This window comes from Anastrepha ludens, chromosome X, assembly GCF_028408465.1.
Source record: "Anastrepha ludens isolate Willacy chromosome X, idAnaLude1.1, whole genome shotgun sequence".
NCBI classification, from domain to species: domain Eukaryota; kingdom Metazoa; phylum Arthropoda; class Insecta; order Diptera; family Tephritidae; genus Anastrepha; species Anastrepha ludens.
The window spans coordinates 98,883,478-98,907,632 of record NC_071503.1 but is presented as its reverse complement, the minus strand read 5'-3'; the positions used below and the strand labels follow the sequence as shown (position 1 = coordinate 98,907,632).

The following is a 24,155-nucleotide window of genomic DNA, read 5'->3' as shown; positions in this document are numbered from 1 at the left end:
ACGAAGAAGTATAAAGAGGAGATAGGCACATCATCGGATCGAGTTATAGGGACGAGCAACGATGACTTTACAGAGAAGTCTTACGGGCTATGAATAGTGTAAATTGTCAAAAATAAAGTCTAACCGCCGCCGCACAGTGGTGCCACAGCGGCCAAAAATACAAGGAGTCATTCTAGAAGTTTGAAAATTTGCAGAAATCACTTTTAAGACATTTTAAACTTCTAGTTAAAAAATCAAAAAAGTCCGCCCACTTTTACGCCTACCTCCCACACAACCTTAACAATAAAGTAGCCATAACTTCCATAAAATTAAAAAAAAATAACAAAATTTTGTATACTTGTATTTTGTGTAATTCCTAATATTGGGTAATAATTTTGTAAAAATCTGCCCCCTCTTACGACCACCTCCCATACAATACTAACTTAAAAAATGCTCTAACTGGCATAAAATTTTAGGTCAAACTTTAAAATTTTGGTACATTTACGTATTAAAAAGTTTTCAATATTTGGTGTGAATTTCAAATTATTCCTACTATTTTTACGCCTACTTTTCATAGTACTGCAATAAAAAAATTTTTTTTTTTTCAATCTTTTAATAAATTTTTTACATCATCATGGTATTCCAATTTCTTTAACTGCTGTGCCCAGATGACCCATCACAGCCCCATTTGCTTAATAAACGCAACTGATGTGGAAACTCTTCAACCTCACATTGCGATTTAGACTTAAAAATTCTTGAAACTGTGTGATCAAGTAATTGTTGTAATCCAACACTACTACAATTTTCCTCAACCGTAATATTAGCAGGATAACATTGCTTTTTAACTGCCAAAATTTGTTTATAATTTGGAAAAATATCACAACCGATTTCTTTGGCTGAGCCTCTTAAAATTTCATACTGGTGCTTTGATAATGCAGCATCGATTATGAGGCTAAGTGCTTTTTCAGGTGTAAACGATTTAAAATTTTCTTCTTTATTATATCTTTTAGCTGCAGACACTATCAGCTCTTCAGAATAATTTTCACAAATTTGTTTTATTTTAGTCCTCTTAGTTCTCTCATGACTTTCTTCAAATGAAATACAAGGTCTTCCACGTTTGGCTGAAAGCGAAGTACTTGGCTGCTCAATATTCAAAACGTTTTTATTTATCGTATAAAGCCGTGAAATCCATTGTTTATTATCAATTAAAAACCTGGATTTAATGCGCGCACTTTTGTTCCACTTTAATTTAAATTTTGGATAGAAATATTTTATTAAAAATTTGCGAAAATTAATTATATTTGTCTCAGACAAATTATAATTTGCTGATATGACACCAACAACAACGTCAATATCTTTATCCCTATCGAACAATGGTTCAACAATCGCATTATAACGAATATTAGATTTATCCATAACTTTAATAAATTTCTAAACACTTTATATTATATTAAACTTGTATTAACTGTCACTGTCACAAAGATAATAATGCAAGCATATTTATATTTTAATCCATAACGGACAATTGACGATTCACCGCCAACTCATTAAGAACTCACTTCTGTGTACTCTCCCACCACTCGCTTTGGCGACAAGACTCGCTCCGACTATTGCACGTAAACATATGCATAGCGCGCAGTGTGAATTTCGCGCATGGTTGTTTGTGGTTTTTGTTGTGTATAAATCGCTGTGCTAAGCTGTGCTATGTCTTGTTTTCTTTAACTTTTAGCTGAATTTTCAAGCTTTAATTTGATATAAGTCTTAATGCGGTGCTCAGCGGTGCAATATATTTTCTAGTCCTTTGAAAATGATAAATGTTCATTTTTTTGGGCTGTATATATGCTACATGCAACTTTTTTCCATTTTTTAGGAATTTATTTTATTTTTTGTCATTTTTAATAAAGAAAAATGGTTCTTACGAATTGCATTTTTAGAAATGTTGTGTGATGTTTCATATGTAAATAACAAGCATTCAAATATAGCACTTTGAACTCCCATATTTCAAGTATGTTGTCATACCTTAACTTTGACATACTGTGTACAGAAAAATAATAAAGATTATGGTCTAAAATTTTAAAACAACAATTCTTAATTAGTTGTTAATAAATTTTGAAAATTTCATGCAAATCGAACGATGTGAAAAAAATTGATTTATGGCCGCAGTCTACATGAAAAGTTCCCACTGTGCGCCGTGGTGTGGTGAAACTTTTAACAGAGCTGATTACTCTTTAGTATATTGGCTCCGCATAGTTTTTGGCTTCTGTAGGAAATCAAATTGACGAATGGCCGACGGCATTTTGCAAGGTATTTGAATGTGCATTTCTATGTTGCCGTGATAAACGAAATTTTATTCAATTTATATTTTCAAACAAACTTAAATGTACAATCAAAAATACATATATTTGAGTTATAAACCCAAACATTTAAAATCAAAGTAACTTTAATGAATTTAAGCAAAATACATTTTAAAACGATCTCACATTTTGGTGCGTGTGTTTTAGTAAATTTAAAACTATATACAAATTCGATGAAAATTCTTTCAAATTTTTTGTGTTGGAGACGAGAATGCATAGAGCGTACAAGTGTTTTGGTAATTCTTATAGTTACACTAGCGGACCCTCTGCCTGCTTCGCTAGGCATATCAAAATTAGAAAAGAATAATGAACACTCGATTTAAATTCACTCTATGAGTATTTATTCTTTTTTTGCAATATAAAATTAATGTTAATTTTTAACTTAAACTAACGCAAAGCCTTTTCGTAAACTAAATTTTTTGTTTTGCCCTGAGTTGTGGTATAAATAAACAGAACTGATGGCTTTCCTACACATGAACATGATACATATAATTGTCCGTGGGAGAAGCATGGATATTCTAAGTCAATTCCGCATAATTCCAGCGATTGTCCTTGTGCTTTGTTTATTGTCATTGCAAATGCAAGACGTATTGGAAATTGCAATCTTTTGAAGTCAAAAGCTAAATCTGGTGGAATCAGCGGAATACGCGGAATGAATACGTCTTCACCTTTGAATTTTCCTTTTAAAATTGTTGATTCAATAAGATTATTCATGACCTTTTTGACTGCTAATCTTGTTCCGTTACACAATCGTGGCTGATTTAAATTTCTAAGTAAAATAATTGGTGCACCAACTTTCAATTGTAAGCGATGAGCCGGCAGTCCAGGTAAATCCGAGGAATTTAAAAATTCTGTTGGATAATTTACAGCGTCATCTTGATTTATAACTGTATCAATTGATTTAAATGTTACAATCTCACCAGGCACATCATTTAAAATATTCGCATTCAATTGACCAACATCCTTATTTTTCGCAGCCAGTATTGCTCTTTCAGCTAACCAATTGTGATTTTGATAATTTTGCGCAATATTTGGAAAAACACTTGAAACTAATTCTTGTTTTGTGTGTGCGAAATTACAAAAATTATCTGGCAAAGTGATTAAGCCAGTAACAGCATCAATAGGAATTTGTCCATTTCCTATCTTCAGAAGTTGTCTTGAAAATTCGTCAGCTGATGCATAATTTTGCAAATAAACTCGCAGATTTGTTTTCAAAGTCAAAGTTTTTACGTGCCTCCATAAATGGGATGTCTTTAAACATGCTTTTAATTCATCTGCTGGTGTTGAACGGGGAATTACTGGCAAAGTTTGACGAAAATCACCAGACAATAATATTAAAGCGCCACCAAATATTTCTTGATTATTACGTAAATCTTTCAAAGTTCTATCCAATGCTTCCACTGATTTTTTATGTGCCATTGTACATTCATCCCAAACAATTAATTTGCATTGTTGCAAAATTCTTCCCATTCCCGAATTTTTTGAAATGTTACATGTTGGATTTTCACTAATTTGCATATTCAATGGTAATTTAAGTGCGGAATGCGCTGTACGGCCACCATCTAATAATGTAGCAGCTATTCCAGACGATGCAAGCGCTAATGCTATATTGTTTTGTGATCTTACAGTCGCTAATAACAACGAAATCAAAAACGTTTTACCGGTCCCACCTGGCGCATCTAAAAAAAACATTCCTCCACTTTTGTTTTGTATAGCTTGCATTATAGTGTCATATGCATGTTTTTGTTCTATATTCAATTTCGGCAGATTCAAATTTATAAATGTGTTAAGATCATTTATATCGTATTGTTGTTCACGTTGTATATCTTGATTAAATACGTCATGCATTGCTCGATTAGGAGGTGGTAAACCTAATTGTGACAATAATTTATTTGCAACTGCTAAGCACATATCTTCAATAATAATCAATGCCTCGTTATACATTTCCAGTGTAATGAGTAATTCTTGATTTGCAGAAATACGATGCATTCTATTCAAGATATCTTCGGTCATATAATCACGATAACTTTGCCACAGTTGCAATGGATCAGATGGAAAACATGTTGCAACAATAATTGAAAATAATGTCCGTATTTGATGCGGTGTACCTGTTGCGGATGCATCTGCAAGTGTTGCATCCCAATGATTATCATCTTCAAGTAGATGCAATTCTTCACATGCTCGCCGGTAAGTTTGACAGAGGCGCCCATTAACTCTTTTCAAATTCAAAAAAGACGTTGGTCCACGAACATTAATTAATAAAAGACGCAAATAAAAACATTCAGCCTGGGTAGGATGCACTGTATAAAGTCGTCCTATGGCGTCACTTTCAAAAACACCAGGATAACCATCAACAGGTTTTCCTCTTTTACGTCTTTCCCATGTCTTTGAACTTACATTCCATGTGTAATATGTTGGTACTTGTGAATAAAGCAGTGTTTTAGCAAATTGATCTCTTTCACATAATTTAAAAAAAGAAATTAATGTGGTTGATGGCGGGCGCTCTGCAATTGCCTGAGCATTATCAACAGTAAAATACACACGCTGTCCATTTTCCAAATGAACTGCTAAATGAATAACAGCTGGACTACGGTCATGAATGGGGAAAGACAAAATTCGCCAAACAGCCTCGTTACTACTAATGTACCTGCCCATTTGGTATTGAGTTATTTCATCATTTCGGTTCTCTGCAACTCCAAAAACAGCCATGTCACTGCCTTTGTTAATATACTTGCAAATGTATTTAATCGATTTGACCGAATTACAATATTCTACATTGATATGAGCTTTGTACGCTTTCGATAGCAATGGCGAATAGGGAACTACCCATCTATTATCAATTTCAAAATCTTGACGATTCACTTGTAAAGTTATTGATCTGCCGTTATCCAGGGTTGAACGTCGACGATATAGAGGGTATCCAACATTTCCAGTAATTGTTTCAGAAATGAGTGCTCTTGGGTATCGTTTCGTACATTTGCCATCTTGCATACATGGTGAATTGACATTAATCACACCACATGGGCCATGTATCATATTTTTAGTGACAACATCAAATAAATCTGGATCAATTGTCTGATCCGGAATCTCAGCTGAGATTACGTCATCTATTTGATCACTTGTAATTTTGTCCACTAACCATATTAAAATATGCGCGTGTGGCAAACCTCTCTTTTGCCACTCGACAGAGTACATCCAGCATCTAACTTCTCCGTAAACTTTATATTTGACAATAAAATCCATAAGTGACTTGAGTTTTTGTCGAAATATTCTTGCAGTGATATCATGGCGATCAGTAGAAGATTGTCCGGGATACAAATATTTCTTAATTTCTTCCCATTTTGGATTGCACGTGAATGTTATAAATAAATCAGGCCGACCATAACAACGAACATAACATATGGCATCTTGTGCGTACTCATGCATATGACGGGGGCTCCCTGTGTAGGTCGATGGTAAAATTACCATTTGTCCAATATTGTTTACATTTCTGTCATTATTGATCGCATCTCTGAGATGGATATACTCTTCTGAGCGCAACTTCCTTTGATTAAATCGAATGAAATTCAAACGTTCTGTTTCTATCTTTGCATACATATCTACGATATATTGATGAAATAGTTTTCGAGCTTTCAAAATATGATTTTCCTGGTTTTGTCGTATCATAATTCTATATGCATAATAGTTCATGGCGCTTACGTTTTTATTTACTTCACGTTCTGAAAAAAAAGCCAAGAAATATAATGATAAAACATGACACAGAAAATTATTGAAAATCATCATTAATCCAAAAACTCACGTGGATTTGCTGGATCAACCATTTTTATATTGACAGAGTATCCATCTTCGCCTCGACAAAATAAAATTGGATATTGTAGTGCGTCATAACTGCGATGCGTTTCGCATACACGTTGTAATTGATTATTTCTTCGGCGCAATACAATATCACGTGATTGAAACTCTTCACCAACAATCACAATAGCAATTTCATTATTAAGCGGTGCATTAAATCTTCGTTCGTGTTCACCGATCGGTCTTCTTTCAGCTCTAATCACAATTTTATGATCATCAGATTGCATTTGATCAAGTGCTGTCTTAAACGTAGTAACCAATTCGTTATCTTCATGAAATATTGCTTGCAATTCTTCAATTATCAATCTTCTGGCACTTTTAAAAAATGCACAACGTGTATCGACTTCATTTTGATTATTGCCAAGGAAATAAACTTGCAAAAATTGATAGTTAGCATCTGGGAATGGCAGCAAGGAACCGATTTTGTGGTAAATTTGCCCTTGTATCTGTAATGTAGAGCCAAAATATTCAGATGATAGATTGTCTATTTCAAAATTTTCATTTCAAATGCTTGATGCCGAAATTACCTTGAAGGTCGGCATAAAATTATCTCTTATTATATTCGTCGCACCAAAAGACGTCATTTGAAAACATGAATTGTACATTTGAATGTGATCCAAAAAATGTTTTGATTGAGGTGTTGAGCCAGAAAGCAGTGAAGCTAATGGTTCTGGTGGATATTGTAATTCTGGTAGTCGTACTTCCCCATAAGTGCAACACATTCCAGTAGGTTCAGTTTTAAATTTCACTGCATTACAATATTGACATATTTTGTCCATTGCGCCAATAACCACAAATTTATGCAAACTATAATCAATGTCATTGTTATATTGAAATCCAGCACCGTTCAAATCAATATTAACATTCATTCGTGCTGCTTGTTGTCGTCTTTGTGCATTTTCATTAACATTTCTTGCTGCACGATGCGCTTGCATTCTTAATCTATCTTGCTCATTACGTTGTATACGTTCTTCAGGTGAATGGCCTGAACGTGATCTGCCCATACGTTCCCCTTGATTTTGATTTTGAATTTCTCGCTCTTCTTGTGATTGATTTTGCCTTTCATTTGATCTATTTTGCGTTCTACGCGACCGGCGACCAATATCATTTCTTCGCGGGCGTGGCATTTCTAAACTAAAGCGATGAAAATATAAGTAATATACTTTTCTTTTTTCTATTATTGAAATTAAATTTCTAATTCTTTTGGCCGCATAAGTTGATTTCAAATAAGTTAAAACAAAATAATTGAAAAGTAATGAATTTAATCAAAAAAACATGAAACACTTACAATGTACATTACAATCGCTAACAACAACAACAAAACCACCGTTTTTTTATTTTCACTGATTATTAAAATTTTACGCACAATATATTTTATTTTTATACATTTTTTCCCAAAAAAAAACAACAATGAAAAACACACTTTAAAATTGTTGACCACTCACCAAATGGTTTTGATACAGCTGATTATGTTGACCCCAGTCTTTAGAAATCATAAAAAAAAGTTTCAAATTTTAGAGAAATTTCTTCAAGAAAAACTAATACATGCATTTACTTGAATAAGTAAACACCAAAAGTATACTAAAATGACTATTTAATGCGTTGTTTGATAAAAATTTATAATATTGCTCAAAACCCTCTGCGCGCTGTCGCTGTCTTTTTGTTTCTGTATCGCATCGCGGTGAATTCACGTTTTTCGGGAAAATTGAAGAAAGTACATATGTTGCTCTTATTTGCTATTTTAATTGTTAAATGAAAATGTGTTTCAGGTACTTTTTAATGTTGCAACTACTCTTCGGCTTTGAAACTGCTTACACTCACAAAATAATCCAACTCTTTTAAACACACATACATATATAAATATTTATTTTGGGTTTTCCACTCGTCAAAGCAGCACATAAGGTTGCATTATTTAATTATGACCTAATACAAACTTGTTCTCTTTTAACAATGATAATATTACATGTGAAATCAGGTAAATATGCATTTTTGTATTATATCCTGAGCATTTGTCTTCAGCGCTATACCAATGCTCGAACACTTGGAGCATGAAATTTACAGAAGTACCTATTGTAGCGCTAATTTAGTTATACCTGCTTTTAGGCATTTATCCCGTAAACGTACGTTTGCCCATATAAAATTGTCTACCTAAATGCATGAAAAAAGTGTTAGCATAACTTTTTCGAGTATATAGTATACTATGTACATACAGGAGGATTAACTTTTTACATTTTGCTCGTCGGCTTTCGCGTTTTCTTTTCTTGGTTTTAGACTTTCACCACAAAAAAATTTCGCAAACCTGATTTTAATACTCTAGCTACCATCAAATTAACACATTTTATTTTTTAAAAGAACATTTATGGCGACTGTCGATTAATATTGATGGATTTCAAAAAATGTATGGATTCAACCGCTGAATAATTTCGTATATTTTAAATCCATCTAAACTTTTACATTTGCGCATTTATATATGTATTTAATATTTAATTTAAGTAAACGTTTCAATATTTGTCCAAAAACTTTGAACTTCGAAAAATACAGTCTTATGGTTATTAATGGAATCAAATATATTTAACGAATTTTTATTTTATCTAAATCATAAAACGTTCAAATGAAGCTCACAATATTTTTCCAGTTAAAAAAAAAGCAATGTGCTTTGATGCCGTGTCACGCATGCATAAAAAGGAAAGAAAAGAGAGGACAACTATTGCGTTACGAATAATACAGTCGCATACGTCACTCGACATCGAAACAATGTTATTCATGTCTGTGTATATTCTACTCATTTGCGTGTATTCTCTTTCCGTATACGTAATGTCCGTATAAGGCAAACACGCAAATATTGTATTTTTCACACTTACACAACGCACGCATACTTTTACCGATTTCTTTAAAACTTCACATAAACCATCTATGGACCAATACCAATGATCTGTGAAAGTTTGATTAAAATCGGTTAATGCGTTTAGGCGTGAATCGGCGACTAACGAACACAAAAAAACGTCTCCATTTTTATATATAAGATATGTGTGTGTATATGTACTGAAGCAACCATGACCTACCCACGACGCATCGCCTTATTATATTTATAGGGTGAGCCATGTATAATTTGCTTTTTGAATCGGCTATAAAAAAAAACTAATCAATATTTTTTCAAACTTTTTTTTTATTTTGAAGATTTAACATTGTCATTTATGAATGAAAAATTATATCGTTCAAATGACTGCCACGACTGGCCATTCGATCAACCCAACTTTTAAGCACATTTTCGATTGTTTGGGCTCCAATTTCATGAATGGCAACTTCGATTTCGTGTTTTAAAGCATCAATCGTCTCTGGATGGTTCGCATAGCATTTGTTAAGGACAAATGCTCCCCACAAAAAATAGTCCAACGGGCTTAAATCACTGCTCCGAGGCGACCATTTGATATCGGAATTTCGGCTGATTATTCGGTTTTCAAAAACGGTAGCCAAAAGTTCGCGTGTAACTTTGGCAGTGTGACAAATAGCACCGTCCTGTTGAAACCAAATGTCGTCCATGTCATCCTCTTTAATTTTTGGAAACAAAAACTCGTTGAGCATGTCACGGTAACGTTTGCCATTTACTGTAACCGCGGAAGAAGAAGAAGACTCACCACTTTGGAAATAGGTTTTCAATATTTCCTAATTTTGTTCAAGCGTATAGCGTCCCATTTCGTAAATGTCAAACCTTTAAATAAATTATAAACACATTTGACATGTCATTTGTGTAACCATTCTCAAAAAAATAGGTGTTTCAAAAAGCAAACGCTATATGGCAATAATTAGGGAGTAAATACCCGAATGATCGAATTCCTGCCCAACATATGTATGCTAAAACATTTCTCTTTTGGATATGCGTATACATATTTGTATGTGCGTATCCACAATTGATGCCCTAGCTTATGTACGTACATGTTTGTATTCTGAACTTCCAGCAAAACAATGCTTATTAATATGCATGTATACATATAACCGCACACACAGGGCACTCACTTTATTCCTCTAAATGCGTATGTCGTCCAAAGCTAAAATTCTGTACCGAGCGACTACAAGAACATAATAGTGGTACTCATTTAATGTGGCATCTATGTAATAATCGCAAAGTTGCAAAGTTGCCACTACTGTTTAATGAGCGCCCCACTGGCAATACTTTTATAAGTTAGCTGTTTTTTATTTGCCAAAAGAAAAAATTAAAATGCCGAGAACAAGAAAAATTATTAGAAGTAACAGCGCTAAATGATTTGATGATTCTGGAATTCTTTTGTGAGGACGAAGGTATGAATTTAATTATATTTTATTTCATATGGCTAACTTTTATTTATTTGGCAGAAGAGAAAAAACACAAAGAAGATGAAATATTGGAGGAACTTTCAATTGTGTTAGCCCTAGGTGTAGAATGCAGATACAGTGTACCATTTATCCAAAATAGCGTGCCTAAATGTAAGGTATTTTTAAAGGAAGTTATATGGGAACTTGATGAAAGCAGATTCAAGAAGATTACAAGTGTGACTCGGAAAACGTTCGATGTTATTTTAAATTTAATAAAAGAAGATGAACTTTTCCACCAACCCCGATCGTGCAAGCAATTTCCTCTTGAAACACAACTCGCAATTGTATTGTATCGCTTAGGCTCAAGCGGTGAAGGAGCTACTCTTTCAAAAATTGCTGGGTTGTTTGAAATTAGTGATGGTGGCATCATTCAGGTCAGAGTCCGTAATTGTATTGGCATTATGAATCTCAACCTTTTTTATTTTCGAATTTAACTGAAAGAATATTTAAAGCGCTATTAAAACACCAAGATAAATATCTATTTTGGCCAAATACGGATGAAAGAAAAAAGCTTGTGTCAGAAACCTGGAATGAATTACCAAATTGTGTGGGATACGTTGATGGCACTGAAATTCTATTAGCGGAAAAACCTTCGCAAGACCCAGAAGCGTACTTTTCACGGAAGCACATCTACTCTGTTAAAGCTCAAGCCGTGTGCGATAATAAACTGCAAATACGACATTTGGTGTTAGGCTATACAGGTAGCGTGCACGATGCAAGTACATATATTTAACAATTGCGAGTTGTCGAATGAAGCAGTTAAATTCGTTGGGGGGCGGAATGGATTGCAGGTGACAGCGCCTATAAACTGTCTCGTACAGTTATAACGCCATTTAGGGAAAATTCCAGAGAACTGACACCGAGTCGAAGGACTTTTTTTAACAAAACATTCAGTTGTTATAGAATACGAATTGAACACTGTTTCGGTATGCTGAAGGAAAGGTTTGGCAGTTTAAAAAGTTTAGGACTTCAAATTATAGATGCAAATGGCATGAAAAAAGTGAACAAGTGGATTCTCTGTTGCGCATTGTTACACAATCTTATACTTCAACAAGATGATCATTTCGATTACCAACTTGAGGAATCGGAGCCCGATATTAATGAGACATTACCTAGTGCACGAACTAATGAGGGAGAGGCAGTGCGACGAACAATTTGTGAAATGTTAGAATATGCAAACAATCAACAAGGCGGAGACATTACCTAGTGCACGAACTAATGAGGGAGAGGCAGTGCGACGAACAATTTGTGAAATGTTAGAATATGCAAACAATCAATAAATAAATTCGTATTATTTTAATTGCTTTTTAACTTTGTAGTTTGAGCTGTGCTCATTTATTTATATTACAAACACATTTTGGCAGCTTATTAATTATTTACATTTTTCAATCTTTCGTGTTCCAATCTTATTTTTTCTATCTCGACTCTCTCTTCTTTCTCCAGTTGTAGTTTCTGCAATTTAAATTTATTTTCCCCTTTTTCTCTTTCAAATTCCAGTTTTTGTGTTTCTAAGTCCACCTTTTTCTTTTGAATTTCAAATAATAGAGCAAATGGGCTCGAGCTCTGAGCTCTCTTCAAATTTCTTTTTGTTGTTGTTGTATTGTTTTGTGTGCGAATATCTGATGCCAATGAACAAGGCGGACTGACTTGATCCTCAGGAAATGTTGGAGAAATTAAAACAGATGGACTCACTAATGGACTTTCAGGCAAACTCGTAGATGTTTCGCAATCAATTTCTAATAACACTTCCTCTTCATTATTCTCCAAGAACAACACTGGCTCTGAAGACTGATAGATTGCTGGTGGCTGGATATTGATGCGCCGTGCAAAAATTGCTTGTAGGTCATCATAAAATGGACAAGTCTTTTTGATGTATTCTTCTACACTACATCTCCATTCTCAAGCAATCCTGCGCCCGTTTGGCTTTTCCACTTGACCGCGGGCAAAAAACTTGTTTTAAGGTGTCTCATTTTTGTGCGCATATCCCATTTGATTGTGCATAAATTTGGCGAATTTTGCTTAATGCGATCATAAAATTTTTGAGCAGTTGGTTTCTAAAATAAGTTTGTAAAATGTAAACAAGCTAGTAATGGAAAATGTAAGAGCATTACCTCAAATTGTTCTGGATTGTCAAAGACAATCGTACGCAAATCTCTGGTTTGCTGTTCACACCACCGAAAAGTGCCATTAATGCGTAATCGTTTTTTCTATAAATATATAAAAAAACCAATTGGTTTTTAAATATTAACAAAACAATATTACAAATGTGTCTACTTACGTCTTCCATTTCAAAGCAAATAGCGAATCGCGCGTTTATGCTTAACAGCTGATAATGATTTGCGACAAATTGCCACGGATGCCACTGAAAATAGTCTAGCAAAGTTGCCATTATATCGCAAACCTAATTGCATGTAAAAATGAACAGCTGATTTGCGACTTTGCCACCTTGCGAAGTTTGCAGTAAATGCCATATGTTTGCAACATTACATGAGTACCACTAATATATTAATAGGTGTAACCGTAGCGGCCATGATTCTAGTTGCCATAGCGCTGAACAGTCTAAAATAGTTGCGGCGGCGCTGAACAGTTTCAACTATTTCCTCAAAAAAAAAAAAAAATCATTGATAAGTTCGACCTCATATTTCTAGGACCAAATACTTTCATTCATAAAATTTTCTTAACGATGAAAAAAATGTGCATCTAAGAATGAAGAAATCAAATCAAAATAGTCAATAGTGGAATATTTCTTACTTACAGAAATAATTGCCAATATTTGGTGAATCGGGAATTTTTGTCATGCCTAATGGTCGCGACTCGGTATATATGTATGTTTGCACCTATATATGTATGTATATATATATGTCTTCTAACTGCTCGAAAGCTAACTGCTGTGCGTCAAATGCGCGCATGAGCGTACAGTAAGATGTAGAAAAAAGCAAGAAGTAACTTATAAAAAAGTTCTGTCCCGATCTGTTCTAGAGAAAATCTTGAAACAATTATTTTTTGTTCTCTGATATATATATGGGGTTATTCAATAGGTGCGCTTCAACTTTTTTCCGATGCAATATTTTTTATTTTTCGCTTGTCATTTGTAAACTTCATTAGTATACATTTCATCATGGAACGCTACACACTTGAGCAACGATTGCAAATCGTGCAAATTTTTTATGAAAATAATCGTTCTGTTGCTGCTACTTTAAGAGCATTACGGCCATTTTACGGTCCATTTAACAAGCCGTCCCGCTTTGGGGTTATGTGAAGTCATTGGTCTACAGTAACAAGCCGGCGACGATTTGTGAGCTCAGAGCCAATATTGAACGCGAAATTGCTGGAATTTCGGCCGATTTATGCAAAAGAGTGGTCGAAAATTGGGTTCAACGATTGGACTTCGTAAAACGTGCACGCGGTGGTCATGCAAAAGAAATCGAATTTCATACTTAAATGTATATGTTCAAACTCGATAATAAAAAAAAAATTAGTTAAAAAAGTCAAACCGTTTGTGTTTTATTCAAAAAAGTTCAAAAGTTGAAGCGCTCTTACTGAAAAACGCTTTATAAAGAATAACGATTTCTACCGTGATCTTGGCATGCCCGCTGTGACTGAACTAAGTCGGCTGAATTCTTCGCGAAAATGATTAAAACGCACAACGGAGCAGGCCTTATGTAGATTAAGTAGCGATTTTGAATGCTTTCTTAAAACTAGTCAAATTATCAAATGAAAATTGCTTATTAGTGTTCTTTTATACAGGTATACTAGTTGCCGTTATATAACGCTTCTAAAAATGAATAAGAATCGTTATTAAAAACAGAAAGAAACTATTCACAAAATTAGCTTCGAAGAATTCAGCAAATAAATTTGAAATTTGCTTGGCCGATGGTGAACACTTGTCCCGATATGACATTGTCTTTAGTATTGTACCAGAGGATCGCTTCGACTGAGCGAAATTCCAGAACGATTTTGGGCCAGATTTGGTATTATTATCAAAACTTATCACATAATTTGTGCAAAAAAAATGTATTGAACTCGATTCTTTATTGAGCTTATTATACTTTATCCGCTGATTTTTAAGTTTTTTTATGCCTTTTGTATACGAGGGCAATTTGTAAACTTTTTAAGAAACAGAGGGATATACTTATTAGTGATATCAGGACTTTTGTCTTTAAATTAGTGATGGACAAATATGTGGCTCGCAAAGCTGGTAAAATTGTACATTCCCTCACGCCTGATATTTATCGTATATTGTAGCGATAATAATAGTAGTAAACATAAACATATACATAAAAACCGAACGGCAAACGGTTTTTTATGAGGAGTTTTTCATTGCAGAAATACACTCGGAGGTTTGCCATTGCCTGCCGAGGGGCAACCGCTATTAGGAAAACACTTTTTCTTGTTGTTTCACCGTGATTCGAACCTACGTTCTCTGAATTCCGAATGGTAGTATCTCACCAACCCATTCGGCTACGGCGGCCGTTGCCCACAGTAGGTAAATAATTAATTATTGCCTATGTTACTTTACGTATGTAGTTCTCCAATTGATAAAAAGCGTACAAAAACATAGGTATGTATATAGTTGCAAAATTAGAAACTTACTCTGAAACCAGAGTGAGGCTTATCTGGAGGTTACTGTACGTACATTCAGCCTTCGGATGAAGCCCAAAGTGCCAAATATTTAATATTGAAACTTCTGTGAGCTGTGCAGCGCTGTTCATAACAACCGCAAAAGCCGCAAATCGTTAAAATAAAATTTTTCGTTCAATATGCACTTTTTGTTTCTAAAATTTATTACATATGGTACTTGTCCTCTTGAACATTAAAATTATATTAGACCAGTCACATTAGGGGTTTCTCCTCGGAATGAAAGATAATAAGCTGGAAATTGGTAAAAACCTTTGTTTTGTCGGCCTAAATATTGTCTCAAAAGTCACAAATGCTATTGTGTCCGCGTCTCAAGATATTGAAGGTCAAAGGTCACAAAAAACGATTTCTCGCGAATATCTCGGTTCCTATTGCTTAAATGATATTTTCACCTGTACGTGGTTATCAGTACGTTGTATAAAGTCAATTATTGACAAAAAAAGTTATAATTATTAAGCAATGCCCATTATTTCTGTACTTATTATTAATTATTCATATTTAATTATTCAACTTTAGTATTAATTCTGGATTATCTATTTTAATTATATTTTAAAATAAAAAGACAGTGAGGAAATATATTTTAGATATACCTTTATTTATCATTAAATGTGGCATGTTATACATTTATTAAAATGTGAGTTTAAATATTAAAATAATTTGTGGATCGAATGAAATTGCGAATGGAAGCTAGTTATCTTCTTCTTCGTCGTCTTCTTCTTGTTGTCGCTCTAAAATATTCAATTCATTGTCATCATCCTCATTATCGGTCATATTCATTTCCAAACCTTCTAGAATTTCAGGATCGTATGTGCTTTCTTCATCGGGATTACTTGGATATAATGGAGCGTTGAGGCAAGCTTGTCCATTGCACTGGCCACAAGCTAAAGAACATAGTTGCCCTGATTTTCTGCATCCACAGCGGGAACCACAACCATTTTTGCAATAGCAAAATATTGTGTTTAGTAGTTCGGCTGGTGCTGGAGGTAATAACGTTGTTATGGGCTCCAGGATTTCATTTTCAAGCTTCCAGCCCCATTCTTGAGGTTCTAAGTTCTTCCCTAGCCACGTTTGAATCTGGTAGTGGACACGATTGATATGTTGATCTAATATCTTCCCTAAAATAGCCGCAGCAGCTTCTACAATCCGTAAACGCTCTTCTGCAGGAGTGCTTTTTTTATTTTCGTACCAAGCTTTGGATAATACATTAACCTGTGTGTCACGGAAGGATATAATTGTAAATGATCCTATTTTTTTGGTGATTATTATATCAGTTAAATACTTTTTTTGTAGTTTTTAAATAATTGTCCTATCGTCGGGTATGGACTCTGTAGGGACATCTTTAAGCTCTTTCAAAGTGAGAATCTGCATTATCTATATATATAAATGTGAAAATCTGTCCCTATGTTCGCTTATAACTCGAGAATGGCTGAACGGATTTATCTTATCTTGGTCTTGAATTATTCGTGGAGGTCTAGGGAAGGTTTAAAAGTTGAGAAAAGTTCGAATAATTGCCGGGAAAATGGTCAAAACGTGGACCCGGGTAACCTTCGGATGTGTATATACAATATGGGTATCAAATGAAAGCTGTTGGTGAATGCTTTAGTTCAGAGTATTTTTCATGCCGCTCCGTGACTAGGGTCTCGAGATAGAGACCAAAACGTGGAGCCTAGAATGTGTTTGTACAATATGAATATCAAATTGAAGCTGTTGGTGAATGCTTTAGTACAGAGTATTTTTCATGCCGCTCCGAGACTGGGGTCTCGAGATATAGGTCAAAACGTGGGCCCGGGTAACCTTCGGAGGTGTATATACAATATGGGTATCAAATGGAAGCTGTTGGTGAATGCTTTAGTTCAGAGTATTTTTCATGCGGCTACGTGACTAGGGTCCCGAGATAGAGACCAACACGTGGACCCTAGAATGTGTTTGTACAATATGGATATCAATTGGAAGCTGTTGGTGAATGCTTTAGTACAGAGTATTTTTCATGCCGCTCCGTGACTGGGGTCTCGAGATATAGGTCAAAACGTGGACCCGGGTAACCTTCGGATGTGTATATACAATATGGGTATCAAATGGAAGCTGTTGGTGAATGCTTTAGTTCAGAGTATTTTTCATGCCGCTCCGTGACTAGGGTCCCGAGATAGAGACCAACACACGTGGACCCTAGAATGTGTTTGTACAATATGGATATCAATTGAAAGCTGTTGGTGAATGCTTTAGTACAGAGTATTTCTCATGCCGCTCCGTGACTGGGGTCTCGAGATATAGGTCAAAACGTGGGCCCGGGTAACCTTTGGTTGTGGATGTGCAATATGGGCATCAAATGAAAGCTGTCGATAAGTGCTTTAATGTGGGGTAATTTTCATACCTATTGATGACTAGGGTCTCGAAATATATGCCAAAACGTGGACCCGCCGTGTCTTTAAACCGAATTAAACCAAACTTACACACATTGTTAAGTAGGTATTGAAGATGGTTTCCGTATAGTTTGAATACCTATTGGTAGATAGGGTCTCGAGATATAGGTCAAAACGTGGACCCGGGTAACCTTCGGACGTATATGTACAATATGGGTAGCAAATGGAAGCTGTTAATGATTTCTATAGTATAGAGTATTTTTCATACCGTTCCGTGACTAGGGCCTCGAGATAGAGACCAAAACGTGGAGCCTAGAATGTGTTTGTACAATATGGATATCAAATGGAAGCTGTTGGTGAATGCTTTAGTTCAGAGTATTTTTCATGCGGCTCCGTGACTAGGGCCTCGAGATAGAGACCAACACTTGGACCCTAGAATGTGTATATACAATATGGATATCAATTGGAAGCTGTTGGTGAATGCTTTAGTTCAGAGTATTTTTCATGCCGCTCCGTGACTAGGGCCTCGAGATAGAGACCAACACTTGGACCCTAGAATGTGTATATACAATATGGATATCAATTGGAAGCTGTTGGTGAATGCTTTAGTACAGAGTAGTTTTCATGCCGCTCCGTGACTAGGGCCTCGAGATAGAGACCAACACGTGGACCCTAGAATGTGTTTGTACAATATGGATATCAATTCGAAGCTGTTGGTGAATGCTTTAGTACAGAGTAATTTTCATGCCGCTCCGTGACTAGGGTCTCGAGAGATAGGTCAAAACGTGGACCCGGGTAACCTTCGGATGTGTATATACAATATGGGTATCAAATGGAAGCTGTTGGTGAAAGCTTTAGTACAGAGTAGTTTTCATGCCGCTCCGTGTCTAGGGCCTCGAGATAGAGACCAAAACGTGGTATTGAATAAATAAATAAATAGTATGAGAATAAAGAAATAAATAATATGAAAACCATATCTTTTCTGTTCTAAACCATATCTATTCTATTTTAGTGTGCCCAGCGAAGCGGGCCGGGTTTGCTAGTCTATATATATAGTTAAATGTGAAAATCTGTCCCTATGTTCGCTTATAACTCGAGAATGGCTGAACGGATTTATCTTATCTTGGTCTTGAATTATTCGTGGAGGTCTAGGGAAGGTTTAAAAGTTGAGAAAAATTCGAATAATTTCCGGGAAAATGGTCAAAACGTGGACCCGGGTAACCTTCGGATGTGTATATACAATATGGGTATCAAATGGAAGCTGTTGGTGAATGCTTTAGTTCAGAGTATTTTTCATGCCGCTCCGTGACTAGGGTCCCGAGATAGAGACCAACACGTGGACCCTAGAATGTGTTTGTACAATATAGATATCAATTGAAAGCTGTTGGTGAATGATTTAGTACAGAGTATTTCTCGTGCCGCTCCGTGACTGGGGTCTCGAGATATAGGTCAAAACGTGGGCCCGGGTAACCTTTGGTTGTGGATGTGCAATGTGGGCATCAAATGAAAGCTGCCGATAAGTGCTTTAATGTGGGGTAATTTTCATACCTATTGATGACTAGGGTCTCGAAATATATGCCAAAACGTGGACCCGCCGTGTCTTTAAACCGAATTAAACCAAACTTACACACATTGTTAAGTAGGTATTGAAGATGGTTTCCGTATAGTTTGAATACCTATTGGTAGATAGGGTCTCAAGATATAGGTCAAAACGTGGACCCGGGTAACCTTCGGACGTATATGTACAATATGGGTAGCAAATGGAAGATGTTGATGATTTCTATAATATAGAGTATTTTTCATACCGTTCCGTGACTAGGGCCTCGAGATAGAGACCAAAACGTGGAGCCTAGAATGTGTTTGTACAATATGGATTTGAAATGGAAGCTGTTGGTGAATGCTTTAGTTCAGAGTATTTTTCATGCCGCTCCGTGACAGGGGTCTCGAGATATAGGTCAAAACGTGGACTCAGGTAACCTTCGGATGTGTATGTTCAATATGGGTATCAAATGGAAGCTGTTGGTGAATGCTTTAGTACAGAGTATTTTTCATGCCGCTCCGTGACTAGGGTCTCGAGAGATAGGTCAAAACGTGGACCCGGGTAACCTTCGGATGTATATGTACAATATGGGTATCAAATGGAAGCTGTTGGTGAAAGCTTTAGTACAGAGTAGTTTTCATGCCGCTCCGTGTCTAGGGCCTCGAGATAGAGACCAACACGTGGACCCGGGTAACCTTCGGATGTGTATGTACAATATGGGTATCAAATGGAAGCTGTTGGTGAAAGCTTTAGTACAGAGTAGTTTTCATGCCGCTCCGTGACTAGGGCCTCGAGATAGAGACCAGCACGTGGACCTTAGAATGTGTTTGTACAATATGGATATCAATTGGAAGCTGTTGGTGAATGCTTTAGTACAGTGTATTTTTCATGCCGCTCCGTGACTAGGGTCTCGAGATATAGGTCAAAACGTGGACCCGGGTAACCTTCGGATGTGTATGTACAATATGGGTATCAAATGGAAGCTGTTAGTGAATGCTTTAGTTCAGAGTATTTTTCATGCCGCTCCGTGACTAGGGTCTCGAGATAGAGACCAAAACATGGAGCCTAGAATGTGTTTGTACAATATGGATATCAAATTGAAGCTGTTGGTGAATGCTTTAGTTCAGAGTATTTTTCATGCCGCTCCGTGACAGGGGTCTCGAGATATAGGTCAAAACGTGGACTCAGGTAACCTTCGGATGTGTATGTTCAATATGGGTATCAAATGGAAGCTGTTGGTGAATGCTTTAGTTCAGAGTATTTTTCATGCCGCTCCGTGACTAGGGTCTCGAGATAGAGACCAAAACGTGGTATTGAATAAATAAATAAATAGTATGAAAATAAAGAAATAAATAATATGAAAACCATATCTTTTCTGTTCGAAACCATATCTATTCTATTTTAGTGTGCCCAGCGAAGCGGGCCGGGTTTGCTAGTTTTCTATATAACTAAAAATCTCCTTCATTGCTTGAGTGACTTGATCATCTTGGCAAGGGCTCTTATCTGCAGATGGTACACGGGTTAAAAAGTTGGTATAACAAATAGTATGATACTTTGCTTCAGCAGCAATCAAATCATACTCGTAAAGTATACGTTCCTTTATTAGTTCTCCAAAGGAATCGTTTCGTTCTTCTGCTTTCTTAATTACGATGTCTTTGAATGCAAGAGTACTTACATTACTTATTGTCCATCTATACTTATGCTTTTTTTCCTTTCTGCTGCTTCATTAGCCTCGTGGCTACAAAATAAGCACACATTTTTAAAATCAAACGGTTATTTCTTTTTTTACGAGGTGCACTTGACGTTGAAGGCTCACCCTCTTCTGTGCGTCGTTTCGATGCATCAATAACATTTTTGCTAGTGTACACTTTTCGACACTCGGAATGCACATTTACAGAACTTAAAGTATTTAAATAGTTTAAATGTCCATCATTCCTTACAATACTTGCAGTTCTTAAAGTTTGTAAACCACGTACGACATTCACAGAAACACCTTCTGAAAGTGACTTATCACATATAAAACAATTTCAAACTAACGAATAATCTAGACTATACTAAACACCATGATAGAAAGGATAATGAGATGGCGCCTATCGTGGTCCCGTTACTTTGCTCTCAGCGAATTTGACAACGAGTTACGTGATTTTAGCTCCAGTATGGCCAGATTACCATTTTCGTAACTTGATTTACTTTTTTTTTTTGTTATTTAGTCTGAGAGTTTTAGCTCTTTCTCCATGATATTTTTCTAGCCTGTTCTAATTAAAAGTAATGTTTATAATTTTGTAAAATATACATGTTTTTAAAATTAGTTCAATAATTCACTTAGTTTTATTTAGCTTTACTTTTTTTAACATCTGGTGGCATTGCCCGCGATTGCAGGTGTTGTTGGTGTTCTTCTGCTTTCGGCAGTCAAATCTCTCTCTCGCTACTGCGGTATTGCCTACCTTTGGATATAAAAACGCACTAAAATTCCCATTCAAAGAAAATAACACAACAAATTTTTATTGAATCATTTAAAGAACTTTGTTTGCGTGGCAAATTGTCTTTAGAATGTGCTTTTTTTTTTAATAAATGTGTTATGCTTATGTACAATTTAATTTATAAGTTATTTTTGTCAAGCGAGACTCTTTTGTTAAGGGAACGACTTATTTGCTATATTTGAGGTTATGTAACTAGACAAGGTACTATTTTTGTAAAAATGTCAGTATGGTTTCTTTAGTATTTTCTGGTATTTTGTTGCTTATTTTTATAATGAATACACCTCTTGATGCCCTATGTTCCACTAAGGATTGATGGCCGGAAGGAACTATTACACCTCTATGGTTTTAATCCGCATTCAGTAAATTCAAACGCCTTTTAAAATGTGTAAAAAGTGTTCAATCGTAAGAAGAGTTGAGAGAGGGACATTTAATATTCTTCCATAACCTTAAAAGGAGCAAAAAATTAAATTCACACTTTCAAAATATCAAATTTTATAAAAACCAACTAATTTTCATTAGCACTAAAATCTTCTCAGAGTGGCCTTTTTTAACCATCTTTTGTATAATAATACAGTTTTTTTTTAACCTAAAGTTTCGGTAGCTTTAAATTAAAAAAAAAGAAACAAACACGAAACTTCAAAATTTTTGCATTTTCGGTATAAAAAAGCATTAAATTTAGTGCGAAGAGCAAATGGTTGGCAATACTGCACAACTCAGTAAACGTGACGTCACATACTCTCTGATGGGTGCAATCTTCTTTCTATCATACTTGACTAAACACAATATCTCATTGCACACGAAACCATAAAACGTGCGAGTATATACCGCGCTCACTCGCACTTAGGGGTCTTACAATACGTAGGGCTCTTATAATACAAAGTGGTCCCTTAAAAGAGAAAGTGACCTTGAATACAATAGAACATCCGTCCAACATTTACACGTTTTAAAGGAAACATATATAATGTCGTTTTAACTTAAAATATAACTAAAAAAGATAATCCAGAATTAATTATATACTATAGTTGAATAATTAAATATAAATAATTAATAATAAGCATAGAAATAATGGGCATTGCTTAATAATTAGAATTTTTTGTCAATAATTGACTTTATACAGCGTACTGATAACCGTAACTCACGGTTGACACTGGTGAACCACGTGCGCAAAACGATTACGCCTCAAAAAAAACAAAAAACCTTCTTTATCTTATTGGCAGACACTCTATTCTGTCAACGAACAACAAACTACTGCTATATAATCAAATACTCAAACCGGTCTGGACGTATGGCATTCAGCTATGGGGATGCTCAAGCGAATCTTGCATGACTGTTATCCAACGATTCCAAAATAAAGTGTTGCGCAACATCGTCAATGCTCCATACTATGTGAGAAATCTCGACCTCCATCGTGATCTTGGTATCTTACCCATCACTGACGTGGCGAAAAAGTACGCCATGGCTCACAGACAACGTTTAAGTACACATGTCAACGCTGAAGCATTGGCTTTGCTTCAGCCAAATACTCATCGTCGGCGGCTCAAGCGTAAAACAATTTTAGACCAGATGGGCACCCAGTAGCAGCTGTACCTTATATATTTTAGTTTTTTCCTTTTTTAACATATATGTTCAATAAAAATTGCTCGTTAGTATCTTTATTCCGTTGTACTAGTTGTAATTTCTAAACGTTATTCTGCCTATACTTTAAGATGCGTTAATAAAAAAAAAAAAAACAAAAAAAAAAAAAAAAAGCCTCAAAGTCCCATGCGTTCCTGTAATTGAAACTTCTCATACATTAACGATCTCTGTTTATTACATTGCAGAAATTGTGCAAAAAAACAAAAACAATATATTTACACGAAACCATAAAACGTGCGAGTATATACCGCGCTCACTCGCACTTAGGGGTCTTACAATACGTAGGGCTCTTATAATACAAAGTGGTCCCTTAAAAGAGAAAGTGACCTTGAATACAATAGAACATCCGTCCAACATTTACACGTTTTAAAGGAAACATATATAATGTCGTTTTAACTTAAAATATAACTAAAAAATGGTTAATGGTTAATGGTTGTAGAGGGTTAAGGAGTAGCCCTTTAGCACTGCGACCATATTGATCTATTGTGCCCCCTATGCTGTCTATTGACTGTTAAGTATGCTTATGAATTGTACCAGCTCCTTCTGAGGGAGTGATTGAAGGTCTTCATCTGTAAGCATGAACTTGTTTAAAAACCTTTTTCTTCTATGCGTCAACCCCGGACATTCGATAATGAGATGTTCCATAGACTCCTCATCTTCGCAGCAGAATCTGCAGGTGCTGGTGTTAGTTATGCCTAATTTATGTAAGTGTTTGTTGCAGGTGAAGTGACCCGTGAGAGCGCCTGTGAGAGTGCGAATGCTCTTTTTGTTTAACGTGAGGGCCATGTTGGCTCTTTTAGCGTTGAAGCTTAGGAACTTTTTGGAGTGTCTAAGACCCTCTACATTGTTCCAATGCTGATTTAATAGAGTTTTGGCCCAGTATTTTATTTTTTGTTTTAGGTTGTTTTTGTTGAATCCGAACATAGGACTAGGTCCGATGAAGTTTTCATCTGCCCCTTTTTTGGCT

General features: G+C 35.5%; 1 protein-coding gene across 1 annotated transcript; it reads right to left on the bottom strand.

The window, feature by feature from the left end:
- Positions 1 to 630: 630 nt before the first annotated feature.
- Positions 631 to 7,312, bottom strand: LOC128870412 (uncharacterized). Its single transcript, XM_054113027.1, has 4 exons — positions 6,713 to 7,312; positions 6,133 to 6,631; positions 3,827 to 6,052; positions 631 to 824 (listed from the first exon to the last, which is right to left on the bottom strand). The coding sequence occupies exons 1-4, from the start codon at positions 7,310 to 7,312 to the stop codon at positions 631 to 633; spliced, it is 3,519 nt and encodes a 1,172-aa protein (XP_053969002.1).
- Between the last annotated feature and the right edge of the window lie 16,843 nt (positions 7,313 to 24,155).